Source organism: Drosophila teissieri, chromosome 2R, assembly GCF_016746235.2.
Source record: "Drosophila teissieri strain GT53w chromosome 2R, Prin_Dtei_1.1, whole genome shotgun sequence".
Classification (NCBI taxonomy): Eukaryota; Metazoa; Arthropoda; class Insecta; order Diptera; family Drosophilidae; genus Drosophila; species Drosophila teissieri.
This window is the reverse complement of record NC_053030.1, coordinates 20,578,908-20,591,695: the sequence shown is the minus strand read 5'-3', so window position 1 is coordinate 20,591,695 and position 12,788 is coordinate 20,578,908. Positions and strand designations below refer to the sequence as shown.

The window sequence follows — 12,788 nt, the reverse complement described above, 5'->3', positions numbered from 1 at the left end:
AAGTATTTTAAAATGTACTACAATACAGTTAATTATTTATATATATAATCCAATAATTTGGAAATATATAACAGTCTATTTTCGATCTTTACCCATGTAAGCTAAATGCGCTGTAATTTATACGACTGATTAAACGACTTTTTCTACTTTTACCGAACCGGAACAAACGATTTTCTATTGAGGCAATGCCTTTGGCCTCCTTAAGTTTGCGTGCCATTGCCGGAGGAAGTCAAATGGTGGCAAGACATGCTGCTGTGGGTCGATTAGACAAGTGACACCGCACGCACGGCTCAAACCACCCAGGACACCACATGGCACCGCCGCATGTGACAGACCTGCTCCCGCGCTCAGTCATCGACGGCATGTCGCGGCGGGCGAGCGGATACAGTACCGGAGTGCGCTGCCAGCGGTATCCCGGAGGCCGATACCAGGGTAAATGGCTGGGCCTGCAGCCTCACGGGTTTGGAGTGAAGCAAACGAGCAGTGGGCTAGTCTACGAGGGTCATTGGCAGAGGGGTCAACGGCATGGCACCGGCACGCTGCGTCGCAAGGAGCTCGGTGGCCGCACAGAACGCATCTACGTGGGTCAGTGGCGGGAGGACAAGCGGAGTGGCGAGGGCAAGCAGTTCTTTCCGGACGGATCCGTCTACTTCGGTCAGTGGGTAGCGGACCAGCGCAGTGGTCAGGGCATCTTGTGGCAGGCGGATGGCGGCATCTATGTGGGCGAGTGGCTCCTGGACAAAATGCACGGAAAGGGTGTACTTATCACGGGTGCGTATCGTAAAGTATAGTTTTAATAGTAGATTTATTACTTTTCTGAACTTTATAAATGTATAAAGATGATAACAAGTTAATATGGTGTTCATAGCAACTGGCAGTCGCTACGTGGGTCAATTTGAAGGAGGCTGCAAATCAGGCTCTGGTGTTTTCTACCATGGCAGCAATGGCCAGCGGGCTCAGCGCGGACTTTGGAGCAAGGACATTTGTATAACGTCACTACTGTCCCTGCCACCAGAAGGAAATATTTAGTTTTTTGTAACACTTACACACAATATATATTTAAATACCAAGACATTTGCAATAGGAATAAATAAGAACTAAGGAGACTATAGTACTATCTAATCAGTGCCGGTGACGTGTGCGTGTGCTAATGGACTCCGTTTCAGGAGCCTGTGGTTCCGACACCTGACGCCTCGGTCGCCTGGATGAAAGAGTCGCTGTCTTTGGTGTCTCTACTGGTTGGCGCACCCGAGCTCTGGTGCTCCGTGCACTCATCGTTGGTGCTGGCGTTTCTACTATCTCCAAGCTATTATCCAATGTTAGGACTTTACAGGCTTTGGACGTGGTCTTGGGCTTAGCTTTTTCTCTACTTTTTGGTTGGTTCTTTTTTGCGGGCACTGATGGTAAATCGTCGTCGTCGCTTATCTCGATCGCTTGGCAGGCATTCAGATCCACGTCATCCGACGGCGGAGTGTTCTCTGTTCCGCTGCCACCGCTACTGTTGCTGGCAGCACTTGGTGGTCGTAGTTCCAGCTCCTCGTAAATTCTGAAGCGAGGTGCCTTTTTGGCCGACTGCTTGGCTTTGGACGCCATATTCTTGACTGCTGAAGCTGATCCTGTTGCGGTGCGTTTCTTGTCTTCGGGTGACTGATTGAATACCAAAGCCCGTCGAAGCGTTTTGATCTTTGGTTTTTCCTGGCCCACGGGTTTAAGCTCCAATTGAGCTGTCTTTAGCTGAGCGAAGAAGTTGTACTCGAAGTTAATATCGACCGCTCGTGGTCGCATTTTCAGGCCCAATTGAGCCGTTGATATAGCCTCTACATGCTTTCGCATGAAGCGAAGATAGTTCAGATGAAAGAGCTGCTGGGCATGCAACATGGAACACATAGCACTACTCGTCACTGGTTTTTCCTGCAGCCAACTATGCGCTCTTTCGTAGAATTCATCCAATTGCTCACTGTTCCGCTGAAGAAAGCGGAGACGTGCATGCAGACAGCCCATTACAAAGTACAAGCATTGCAGCTGGAAATTCTCTCGAAGACTCACAGGCGCCACATCCAGTGTCAAGTAGCGATCCAAGTCCAGTTGTGGGTTTGGGCTATGTGGTCGCCTGCTGAGCAGACTTGGCGAAGCCGTACTTAACAGCTGCTGTTTCCTGATGGGCTCCACCAACTGGAGGAGATGCATATTGCTCGCCAGATCACTTATAGCTGGATCCTTAATCGCTTCTTTTTCTGGTCGAGTCGCGGGTTTCAGCTGTTTTATACCCAAACAATGCTCGATGAGCCTCAACTTCGATTGCGCCTTGTCGAAATTTTCCATTTGCAAATTGGTCCACAACCAGGCGAGGAATACCTCTATGGTTCTGAGGGCCAAGCCAGATTGCAGGACCAAATGCAGCGCAATGTTGGAGAAGGCCAATCGTTCGCTTAATCTGTTCGCAGAGCACTCGGTGCTTTCTCTGACGAGAGTCGAAAGAAGCAGCTGCAATGAGCCACCATCTAAACTGGATAGGTTGCAGAAACTTCGCACATTGTCCAAGATAGTGTCCAATTGTCGCAGCGGCGTCGGCAGTCTGCAATTCGTCGGCTTCCTTTGCTGATAACCAAGTCGAAAGCGCACTGTTTGCAGGGTAAGCAAAACAATATCACTTTTCCCTTGTCTTTCCGGGAACTCGTCGCGAAGTTGTTCCACTTGCAATAACAGCAACTGGGCATGACTATGGCATTCCATTCTGGCATAGTAACTGGCGAGGTGACAGAAACAGAGCATTACAGTTGTTTGCTGCCGCTTAAAGAATTTTCCACCCTTCAGTTGAGGCCACAAAGCATCCAACAATTCCTCTGCTACATCCACTTCTTCGGAGAGTTTTAGGTTCAATCGAGAACTAACCTCATGCTGAGATAGAAAATGATTTAGCGCTCGGAGATAGGTAAAACGATCTTCCAGCCAGTGACACATCCTCAAGAGCAGCAGCCAGGCATCATCCCCTTGTGATTGATAACCCATACTCGAAAGAGCATTGGCAGCAGCAATGGCATCGTCAATCACTGCCTCCCAATCAATAGAGGTTTCATTGCTGCTCAATGGCTCTTGATCTGCTCGATTGAAGAAGTTGTTGAAAGCCGAGATGGCTTCACTAGCATAGATGACCAATCGCTGCTCTCTTTGTATATTCATCTGCCATAAGTTCTGCCTGAGGAGCAGCTCCTCGAACATATTTTCAGCTATCTCCTTGGTAGAAACTTTGCTTTTTTGAGCCTCCAGTGCGTCCAGCAGCAGTCCCACACTTGCGTGGCCCAGGCACAAATGTTCCATTCGACAGAGGGAACGTTGTTCCTTTAGCTTCGCATGAACCTCCACGCACTTCTTCGTAATGGAAGCATCCTTTCGCATTTGCCTAGCCAATAGTACCAGATGGTAGTCACTCGTTCGGCAACGAATTAGCGATTCCATATGAGCCAGAGAAGGACTTCTCAAATAGTGCAGTGCAGCAAAGAAATCGGTATCATACAGCTGTTTCTTTTGGTCCGGAGTAAGAGGAAAAGGCAGTGGCGAGGACTCATGCCACTCGTAGACACACTTACTGATTTCAATGCCCTTTTTTCCCAGATTGTGGTAGTACAAACAGATCTGAGATCTCAATCGTGTGGGATTCGTAATCGAGGCCAAATAACCAGCTTGTATTCGACTTGCCATATTGGGATCCTTGCAATGGCAGCTGGCTTTAAAGAGGCGTCGAAGAAAGCTACTCATATCCTGGTCGGCAATCAGTGGTCGCAGCTTCTGCAGGGGCTCCAAAAGTGGCGGCAGCAAGGACATTTGCTCCGGACAGGTGACCTGATCAGCCACGTATGTCAGCTGGCGCACCAGCTTGATGAGCTCCACACTGGTGGGACCCAAGCACTTCATTGTCTTCGCCACATCCATAGAGTATTTGACTACTCCCAGCAAGGGTTTGTGAGGACTCTGCAATGGTATTGAAATGATTATTAAATTCCCACAAAATGAGATGAAATCTATTTATAAATACCCACCACATTTGCACACTGCTCCGCCGGCGGTTTCCAATTAATATATGCATCCAAAGCGCACAATCCATACGCCAGAATGCAGTGTCTCCGCACGCTCTTGCATGCCTCATGAGTGCAACTGCAGCCCAAAGGACTCCTCGTAACATTAACCGCCATGCCAGCACACGTCTGAAGCAACTTAAAGTGCGCTGTGTATATCTCCGGACTGCTCTCTCCGTCAAACTGCTGCCAAAATAACTGAAAAGGGCTCTGCAACTTACTGCTACTCTGATGGATAAGAACCTGCAGCAATTGAATGGCCACCAGAAAATCTGCAAGCCACTGTTCTTTGGCATGAGTGGCTCCTTTATGCTCGAAGAACTGCTGAAACTTGCTTGTCAAGTCAATGTAGGTGCGTTTGAAGTCAGCTGTGGGTTCCCGTACATAGATTAACTTGATATAGTAGTACATCAACTGTAGGACATAGCTGAGGTTTGATTCCTGGCGAAATAGTTCCTTGCACATGCGCAGCAGCTGCAATGCCATTTGCTGATTGGACTGCGGACTAAACATGTCGATTTGTACCAGAGCCAACGTAAAACTAAGGTACTCGTGAAATAAGTTGGCTAAGTCTAACGTAGAGCTGCTGGCCAGGAGCATAAGCAGCGAGTTGAACATCTTAGCTAGACTCTCCGAAGGCAAGAAGCTTAGGGACTTGAAGAATGTTCTACTTCTTTTGCCAAATAAACTCTCGTTTAGTTGTACTAGAAGCGGTGCACATTGACTTATTTTCCTTTGCGTCATGGCCACGAAAAGTTTGCCCAGAGATTCCAGAGCATAACACAGGTGACTGGTAGCTTCCAAAGGAAGTTTTTGCTTTTGGAGCAGCACATGGAGGCCATTGAAGTGGGTCAAATGAATGTCCAGGTATATTTTGTGGTCCGATTCCTCTTGCAGACGGCACGGTTGTGAGCGGATAAGGTTATACAGCTTCTGGCAGGCTTCAATGGATCGCTGTGAATGATGAAACTGGTTAGCCGAACTCCAAATCTTATTGCTAAACCTACCTGGTGACACAAGCCATGGTGTATGTACCGCAGACTGGTTAAGTGTGCCTCCCATAAGCTGGGCTTCTCCTCGAAGGGAACTACACGCGGCATCATTATGCCTATAATGTCGCAGTAAATATCCGCATTCTGGTGCAGATTATCCTTTAAGGCGAGGCAAATATGGCGCAACACATTCACTTCGTATCTCAGAGGCAGTGCATCTCCGGACAGTTCCCGGAATTTGGCTTCCACCGTTTGGCGGACTTTCTCTACATCGGAGCGGCTGCCCTTCAGTTGGCTGGCAATATCGCTAGACATTTTTCTAAAGGGAATTGGCACATTTAACTAGTTTAACTGCGACGCTTCCTTTTTTCTTTGTTGCTTTGCGCCAGAATTTGAGATCCAGTGTGACCGCACACGCTGAGGCTGAATATCCGTTAACGATATAATCGATATTTCTAGTTCGCTTATCATATCACAAATACTTTTTGTAAAAAATACTACACTTTCGTGCTCATTTTCGATAACGATCAATTTAGCTAATTATTATGTATTTGAATATTGTTATCGAATCTAAGAATGTCAAAAAAAAATAACGGCTAACTTATTTGAAAGGAATTCCCTTAAGCTAAGGCTTTCCATGAAAATCATACCACTAATGGTTGAACTAGTAACGAGTATTTAAATTCTGAAACAAACGCTAATTTTCCCCATTCCCCATAAAAGACAATTTTAAAATGATGTAGTTTATGTATTTCAGTTTCAATGGGCTGGTAAAGACACATCTCATCTCGTTAAAATAACGCGGGTCCTGCTTTAATAATAATCGGTTAAATACTTGTGTATTAAAAGAAAAGTCTTGTCTAAAATTGTTTGTGTATAAGCTTTACTCGCCACATTCAATGAAAACACTACTGCCGTTGAATAAGTGGAAACATTTCGGTATGTGGTAAAAAGTTCACTTAAAAGTATATAAAGGAAAACAATTCGGGATGCTCAATAGTGAGTGCGCTACGTTTACAGAGAGACGCGGATAAAGTTTGTGTATCTGGGAGGTGGGTGGGTAATGGGTAACAATGAAAGTGTGTGGGTAAATCACCATGAGCAGAAAGTGGGTGAAGTTGGATTTTGCTTAACTTATGCGTATTTAAAGAAGGAATGACTTAAGAGTTAGTTAAAAGTTCTTAGCAGTAAATTGTGTGATCGTTTTCACGCGAAACGTTGACAAAGCCGCAGTTGTACAAATAAAGCCGGATAGCTGTTTAATTTTTGTGTTTGATTGAAATTTGAAAGCAATACGCTATATGGTTAAAAATTGTAAACGTTGCAAATGTTTAATCATTAACTTAGTGATAATCAATTGTACAAGGTGAATTAGATTTCATGTTGCGAGTCCTGAAGGTGACGAAGGTGTTGAAAATGAAACTGGAACTTGGGCTCGGATGAGGCTAAACTAATGCGACTTTTTATTGGTTGTTTGCTTGATTTCTTTTTGTATTCCTCGTCAATTTTTCTCGCTTAAACATGTAATTTCTTTTGTTTAGCTTTGTTTGATTATTACGTTCATTACGCTCCTCCGCTCTTGCTTTGTTTTGGGTTGTTTGTTGGTTTTTTCTTTTTGTCGTTTTTCACTTTCATTAGCTTACATTTTAGAGAAACAAATTATGGGTTTCCTAAAGGATTTATCATCTTTTTCTATCAAAATATGATGTGTGTGTGTGTGTTTCTGTTTTGTGTGTGTGGGTGTATATTTAAATTTATAACGTACAAAGACGATACAGCGACAGATCAAGGATTTAACCATCATGCTTTCTCTTCTTTCCTCTAACTTGCGACTCGTCTGGAAAGCAAAGAAAATGTGTTAAGAACTGCTGGATGTGAAATATATGTGATTGAACTCACCTGCTTCCTTATCGCCATCCTTTTCCTTGGCATTCACTGATGCAGCCGATTCGTTTGCATCTCCATCGGCATCATCAATATCGGAATCCTCATCCTCGTCGTCTTCGCCGCCCTCGCCTTCTCCTTCCCAATCAGAGTTATCCTCTTCCAAGTCGTCATTGTACACCTCCGACAAGGACACCTCGCCATTATCCTCTTCGTCGCTGTCATCGCTGTCCTCCTCGTCATCGTCACCAGAAACTGAAAAATCAAAGGTCAATTTGATTAAACCGTGGTTGTACATCTCGAACTTCCCTAAATCGACTTTTTAATGTCCTCAACGGAATTAAGATCAAGAAACCTACTAACTACTAAGGCGCTTCTTATGCCTTTTAGCGCAAAATGGGAATCTTTAAATTTTTCTGTTTAATTTTTCAGCAGCATTTTCGAGTTAGAGAAGTTCGACTAATACTGAAGAAAAGTCCAGAAACGTTATGCTTACAATATGCAGCATTGCCCAAATTTAAAATGGCAAGGAACCAATAGAGCAGGATTGCAAAATTTAAGTTTGAATTGCTAGGAGGCTGCGGGGTGGCATTTATCACAGATTGTTCATCGCTTGCGGCATTGGATTCCCTTAGCTGCAACTCTTTTAAGTATTCATCTAATTCGTCTACTTCTTTGTCCTCCGATTGGGGAGGTGGTTTGTCCTGCAAACTTTTTTTCGCCTTTACCCGCTTCTCCAACGCCTCGAGCTCGTCTAAATCGATTTCTAAACCATTCAAACAGAATGCATTGCACTTATCTGAAAGGCGACAAAAGCCAGGGTTGAACATATGATATTATTGTTAATACGAAGAAAGCGCGATCCACAATAAGCGATTAAGTTAAACAGACGGACAATGGAATTCTAATGGTGGTTTAATGGCAATCTTTTTTTATAAAAAAAAAACTCCTGAATTCTGATTTTATGTTTGCTCTCTTTCAATACATTGAATACCAACCTCCTTCTTCGTCGGAATCGTTGCCGTTGACCTCATCATCATCATCGCCTTCAGATTGCACCTCCTCGTCGTTGCAATCAAATCTGGAATTGTTCAAGAAGTTACTTTCACTGTTCGTTTAATAAAAGGTGTTTCTCAAACTTACCCATCTAGGAAATTTAACGTTGGCAGCATCTTGAAGATCTTCTCACGGTAATTATCCACCTGAGTGGCATCGTTATTAAACAGATCCAGCACAACCAGATTTTTAAACTCCTCCAGGGGCTTAAGGGTTTCCAGATCCTTTATCTTGTTTCCAGACAAGTTCAGATATTGCAGTTTGGGGCTGGTGGTCAGATAGTTGAGGCCGCTCGAGATCCGATTGTCGGAAAGTTCCAGCTTCTTCAAATTGGGCAGCTTGGGGAAACCTTTCAGTGTGGTGAGACCCACGTTAATCAAGCTAAGCGATTCCAAGGCTGTGTATTCATCTGTAAGGCCAACGATGCTTGTACTCCGGCAGTTGTCCAGATTCAGCTCTGTGATCTACAGTTAAAAAGTTTTTGTAATTAGTTAATTTGTTTTTGATATAGATTTTGAATGATTTTAAACAAATTCGATCTATCGATAGAAGTTATCGGAAAGCAACGAACAAAAACGATTTCATTTGGTATTTTTGATTGTGGAATATCTAAACCTTGCAGCCTGGTCACATTTGTGAAAATTTTTGACGCAAAGCGAACAGAAAAAAAAAATGGAGAACAATACATACGCAAAAATCGATCAAACGCTGAGAAATTTTTTTTGTTGAAATGCAAAACGACATTACATGCAAAATAACCAATTTGGAGGTACTCCAAACGACTTGGTAAACATTGCTGCTGCTCCATCGCCAAATTGCACATATTTTAATGCAGGCGACGAGAAGAAAAAGTGCCAACTCGCGTTTATGTAACCCCAAAGTATGTGTGTGTGCCACAAGCGTGTGTATGTGTGCGTGTGCCGCGACACAAAGCAGAATGCGCAAAGAGAAGAATGACGAGCAAAACGGAATGGACAAGGGAGGGAGACGGCAGTAGAAGAACAAGACAAGCCGGCAGTCGCAGCAACAAAACAACAACAACATGGTTGACCGTGACGTAGTTTAGTTGTTGCGCCTGTCTGCGAAAAGTGGGTGGGGGTGGGAGTGGGTGGTGTTTTGTGGTCCGATAATCTACGAATGAATAAATGTACAAAACATACGCCTTTTGGAGGCTGTGCACGTTCACTTCAGATTACCCACTTATCAATATGTCACTACGCCACAACAACAACAAAGAAACAAAATGGGTGCCTTCAGAGTCTGTCTGTCCGTCTCTGTCTAGCCTAGAAACCGTTATGTGCTTACAGGGGACACTTTCTAACCTTAACTACGTGTAAACGAATTCAAATGTAGTTCAATTTGATTTCTATTTTTAGGTAGCAGTAAAGACTTGGTTAATATGTCTCTAGTTTCATATACTTCGTAATATAAATAATTTGAATTACTATGGTTATGGAAAGTAATTTCAAATAGTCAATAATCGTTTCATGGATATACTGAAGTATAAAGTAAATAAGACTACTGGGAAGGATTCAAATTTGTTTGATCTATTGATCTATAAAACAAAGAAAACGAAGGGTTCTAACGATTCGAACTGCAGTTAACAGTACTGAGTGCCTACTGTATCTGAGCAAATGTGTGGAAACGAATGCACACAGCGTTTGGCTTTGACTTAGGCGCAAACGAGTGTGTATACGTTGCTATTTTTTGTCTTTTGCTGACTGCGCTGCTGTTGTGGGGTGACCGCTGATTGAGATTGAGTAGGCTGGCCAGCGAGAGCGCATGTTTATTAATCAGCGGCTTTGTCTTTTCGCCTGCATTTCTTTGCCACTTCGGGTGGGCGGGAGCGGGATGGCTAGAGCCGATGGCGTGCAGGTAAACACGTTAGAGCGCGGGGCGGGGAGGGAAGGGGAGCATAAAAGTATTATGACTGCGCAGTCAATATATGTATGTATGTATGGATGTACTGATATGTATGCTATGTGTCGATTATTTTGTGCATAAGTCGTCTTACGTATATGCATGTGTATCTTTTGTGCGTGGTACGCGTGTGTTTGTGCAGATGATGCGCGCGCTATAATATTGTTATAGATACATTTTGGTATCAAATAACCTGAAATTACAACATGCAGTCAAACACACACGCACACACAAACACATGTTGCCCGTGTTTGTCACAATTGAAGGCCGGCAATAATAACAACTACCACAACAACAACGACGACGACGAGAACAGCAACAGCAGCAAGAACAACAAGCAAGGCAGCATTGCCAGCTGTGGAGATAATACAATTCCAAGTGCTGTAGCTCGTCTGGCCCGAAAAGATCGCTTTCCACCAGCTTGCCGTGCAATGAAATCACTCAGGGTCTTGCAATTAAATACGTAATACTTTGTAATGCATCGAAAAACTGCACTCCAAAGGAGCAAACAGCAGGCAAGGCGCAAAAATGCGCGCACATGGCAACACTGGCGCCACATGCATACACACATACGCACGCACACAGAGGCATGTGTGAAGAATTTGCTTATGGCGATCAATTTCTTTTCTTTTTTTTGTTTCGTTTTTTCTTGTTGATGCCGCTTTGCTGCTTCTTCCCGAGCACTTTTCTCTATGGCGTCTATACACAAATTGAAACTAGATTTACATGATAATGCACACACACGAAAGCGTCACTTAATTTGGGCTTCAATTTAAGTTTGTGGCGCGTGTTTTTTTCTTGTATTTTGCTTACCTGATTTACTTTGCGTGCGCGTCTCTCCAGTTCTATTCTCTTCTCCATTGCAGCGGCACTTGTTTGTTTTGGATGTTCTTTTTGGTTACACTTTTTTCCTTAGCGGATTCCTTGTGTTTTCCTTCCTTTGGGCTCCCCACGAGAAACAGCGCACGCACTGAAGGCAAAAAAGACTCGCACTCGCACACACACGCACACAGAGCAACACACGCGCGCTCGCACACGCTCACTAACACAGACGCAGCCTTGCAAATTTTTCTTTTTGTGCTTCTTTCGGTATTTTCGATGCCGCCACCGCTCGCTTTTCGCAGATTTTTATGGCTATAAAGGGAGGTGGGTGGGGAAGGGAGAAAATTAATTAGTTACTGATAATTATTGAAACGAAAAAAAAAATAAATACACAACTGCAACGGCTGGATGCGACTGCATTGTAACGCATTTTCTTCGATTCCAGCACATGACGCGCCTTTTTAAACCGACTTTTGGACATCATTTCGATGGTTGAATTGACTTCGAGCAGTTTTTCCGGCCGAAAAAGATGCCAATGCTGGCAACACGCACTCACCTGGCGATGCAGAATATTTAAATACTTCGCAATCAATTTTTAATTGTATTTTCAACCAAAGCAAAACGCTAGAGCTGGCACTTCAGTTGATGATTGTTCGATACCATACGTGCTATCACCTGCAGATATCGATTGATTTTGTCTAATAGTGATTGCCAAGCGGGTTTGTAAGGTGTACTAGCTTGGATGGGTGTGGGTATATGCTGCGATAGGAGCATGTATTCGCTTAAGTGTGACCGTTAGCTGCCTGGAGTAACGTAATTTTATAGCAGTCAGCTTTTTGAGCGCCTAATTCAAATGTATCTAATTTAAGGGCTAAAATATGTGTACGTATTATTTATGTGTTCGTCCTGCACAAAAATTTAAATAACAAACCACAAATTATATTTTAATGAGCCGAAATTAAAGCGCTGAAGACGGGAGCGTTAATCCCATTTCAAAATACCTATTAACACTAAATGACGCCGTTAGCAATAATGCGGCATAATCAGATGCGCGTGCATCCAGCGGTAATGCGATGCTGCAAGACAGGGTCGCTGGATCGGGGATATATAGGATTACCGTTGCGAAGGACGAACGCCTTAATTAGCCCTGCGCAAAGCGCGAAAAATAACAGAACAAAGCAGCATAAGCTTGCTTATTTTACGCCGCGAAGTCAACGAACGCCTGTCGAGGAAGTAAAGCGTTAACCGTGTGTTGACATGGCCCTTTAGCTTTTCCCAACAATCACCTATGTATGCATATGTATGTGTATGGGTACACAGGACTCTACAAAATGGCCGCAAGGACGCGAACTTCCCGTCGTGTCCGTGAACTTGGCGTTGCTTTAAATGAAGTAAACGACTCAATTTGATTTTCTCGCCTCGTTTACCTGCGCCGCTCTTTATTCCTGATAATTTTAATGTGAGCTTAATGCGCGGCCGCATGCGAAAACATTCAGGTATTCAAGTAATTGTTTTTGCAGCATCAAAGAAGGGAAATTACTTCAGCCACACACAGCGGAAAAATGCTACAAAATATCTATAATTTATTGTAAATAACTTAATTTGCAGGTTTCTTCAATATTTTCCATGTTTGCATGTAATTATTATTACCATTCTGCTCAGTAAACTTCGTTTTTTGTGTGTTATTTTTCTACGTGCCTGCTTGGGCGTATCAATTAGTCGTCCTTCTGCCTGGGCAAATTTGCCAAACGTGTGTCCTTGCTCCACTTGGGGATACTAATAACAAGGTGGGAAGTTGGGAAGGTGGCTTGTGGGTGGCGGTCAGGTTGGTGGCATTATCTGCAGATCGGGTGCACAGGTCCTTGAGCGGCATCATCGGTTGCACCATCGAAGTGCCCCTGCAGAGCCAACGGGGTGTCTAATCTATTAAAAGCGCGTTAATTCTGCGAGTGTGCCGTCTATTTGCGGTCTCCAAATAGAAGCAAGTGCCACGTTGAGCTTTTCTTTCAGCCACAGCATTGTGTGTACTTGCTTGTACTTG

At 43.9% G+C, this 12,788-nt stretch overlaps 3 protein-coding genes across 4 annotated transcripts; 1 reads left to right on the top strand and 2 right to left on the bottom strand.

The window, feature by feature from the left end:
• Positions 1-15: 15 nt before the first annotated feature.
• Positions 16-1,029, top strand: LOC122613566 (MORN repeat-containing protein 3). The gene is made up of 2 exons (XM_043787794.1): positions 16-771; positions 869-1,029. The coding sequence occupies exons 1-2, from the start codon at positions 312-314 to the stop codon at positions 1,027-1,029; spliced, it is 621 nt and encodes a 206-aa protein (XP_043643729.1). The 5' UTR covers positions 16-311.
• LOC122613561 (protein three rows) lies at positions 1,006-5,486 on the bottom strand. Its single transcript, XM_043787782.1, has 3 exons — positions 5,081-5,486; positions 4,038-5,027; positions 1,006-3,969 (listed from the first exon to the last, which is right to left on the bottom strand). The coding sequence occupies exons 1-3, from the start codon at positions 5,378-5,380 to the stop codon at positions 1,123-1,125; spliced, it is 4,137 nt and encodes a 1,378-aa protein (XP_043643717.1). The 5' UTR covers positions 5,381-5,486; the 3' UTR covers positions 1,006-1,122.
• Positions 5,487-5,931: 445 nt separating this feature from the next.
• Positions 5,932-11,451, bottom strand: LOC122612439 (acidic leucine-rich nuclear phosphoprotein 32 family member A). Of its 2 annotated transcripts, XM_043786059.1 has the most exons (7): positions 11,304-11,451; positions 10,739-11,059; positions 8,093-8,469; positions 7,948-8,030; positions 7,446-7,748; positions 6,965-7,204; positions 5,932-6,902 (listed from the first exon to the last, which is right to left on the bottom strand). In XM_043786059.1, exons 2-7 carry the CDS (start codon positions 10,784-10,786, stop codon positions 6,859-6,861), a joined length of 1,095 nt encoding a protein of 364 aa, XP_043641994.1. In that variant the 5' UTR covers positions 10,787-11,059; positions 11,304-11,451; the 3' UTR covers positions 5,932-6,858. The 2 variants fall into 2 exon arrangements, with proteins under 2 accessions (XP_043641994.1, XP_043641996.1); XM_043786061.1 differs by lacking the exon at positions 7,446-7,748 and having other exon boundaries at positions 11,304-11,449.
• Positions 11,452-12,788: the final 1,337 nt, after the last annotated feature.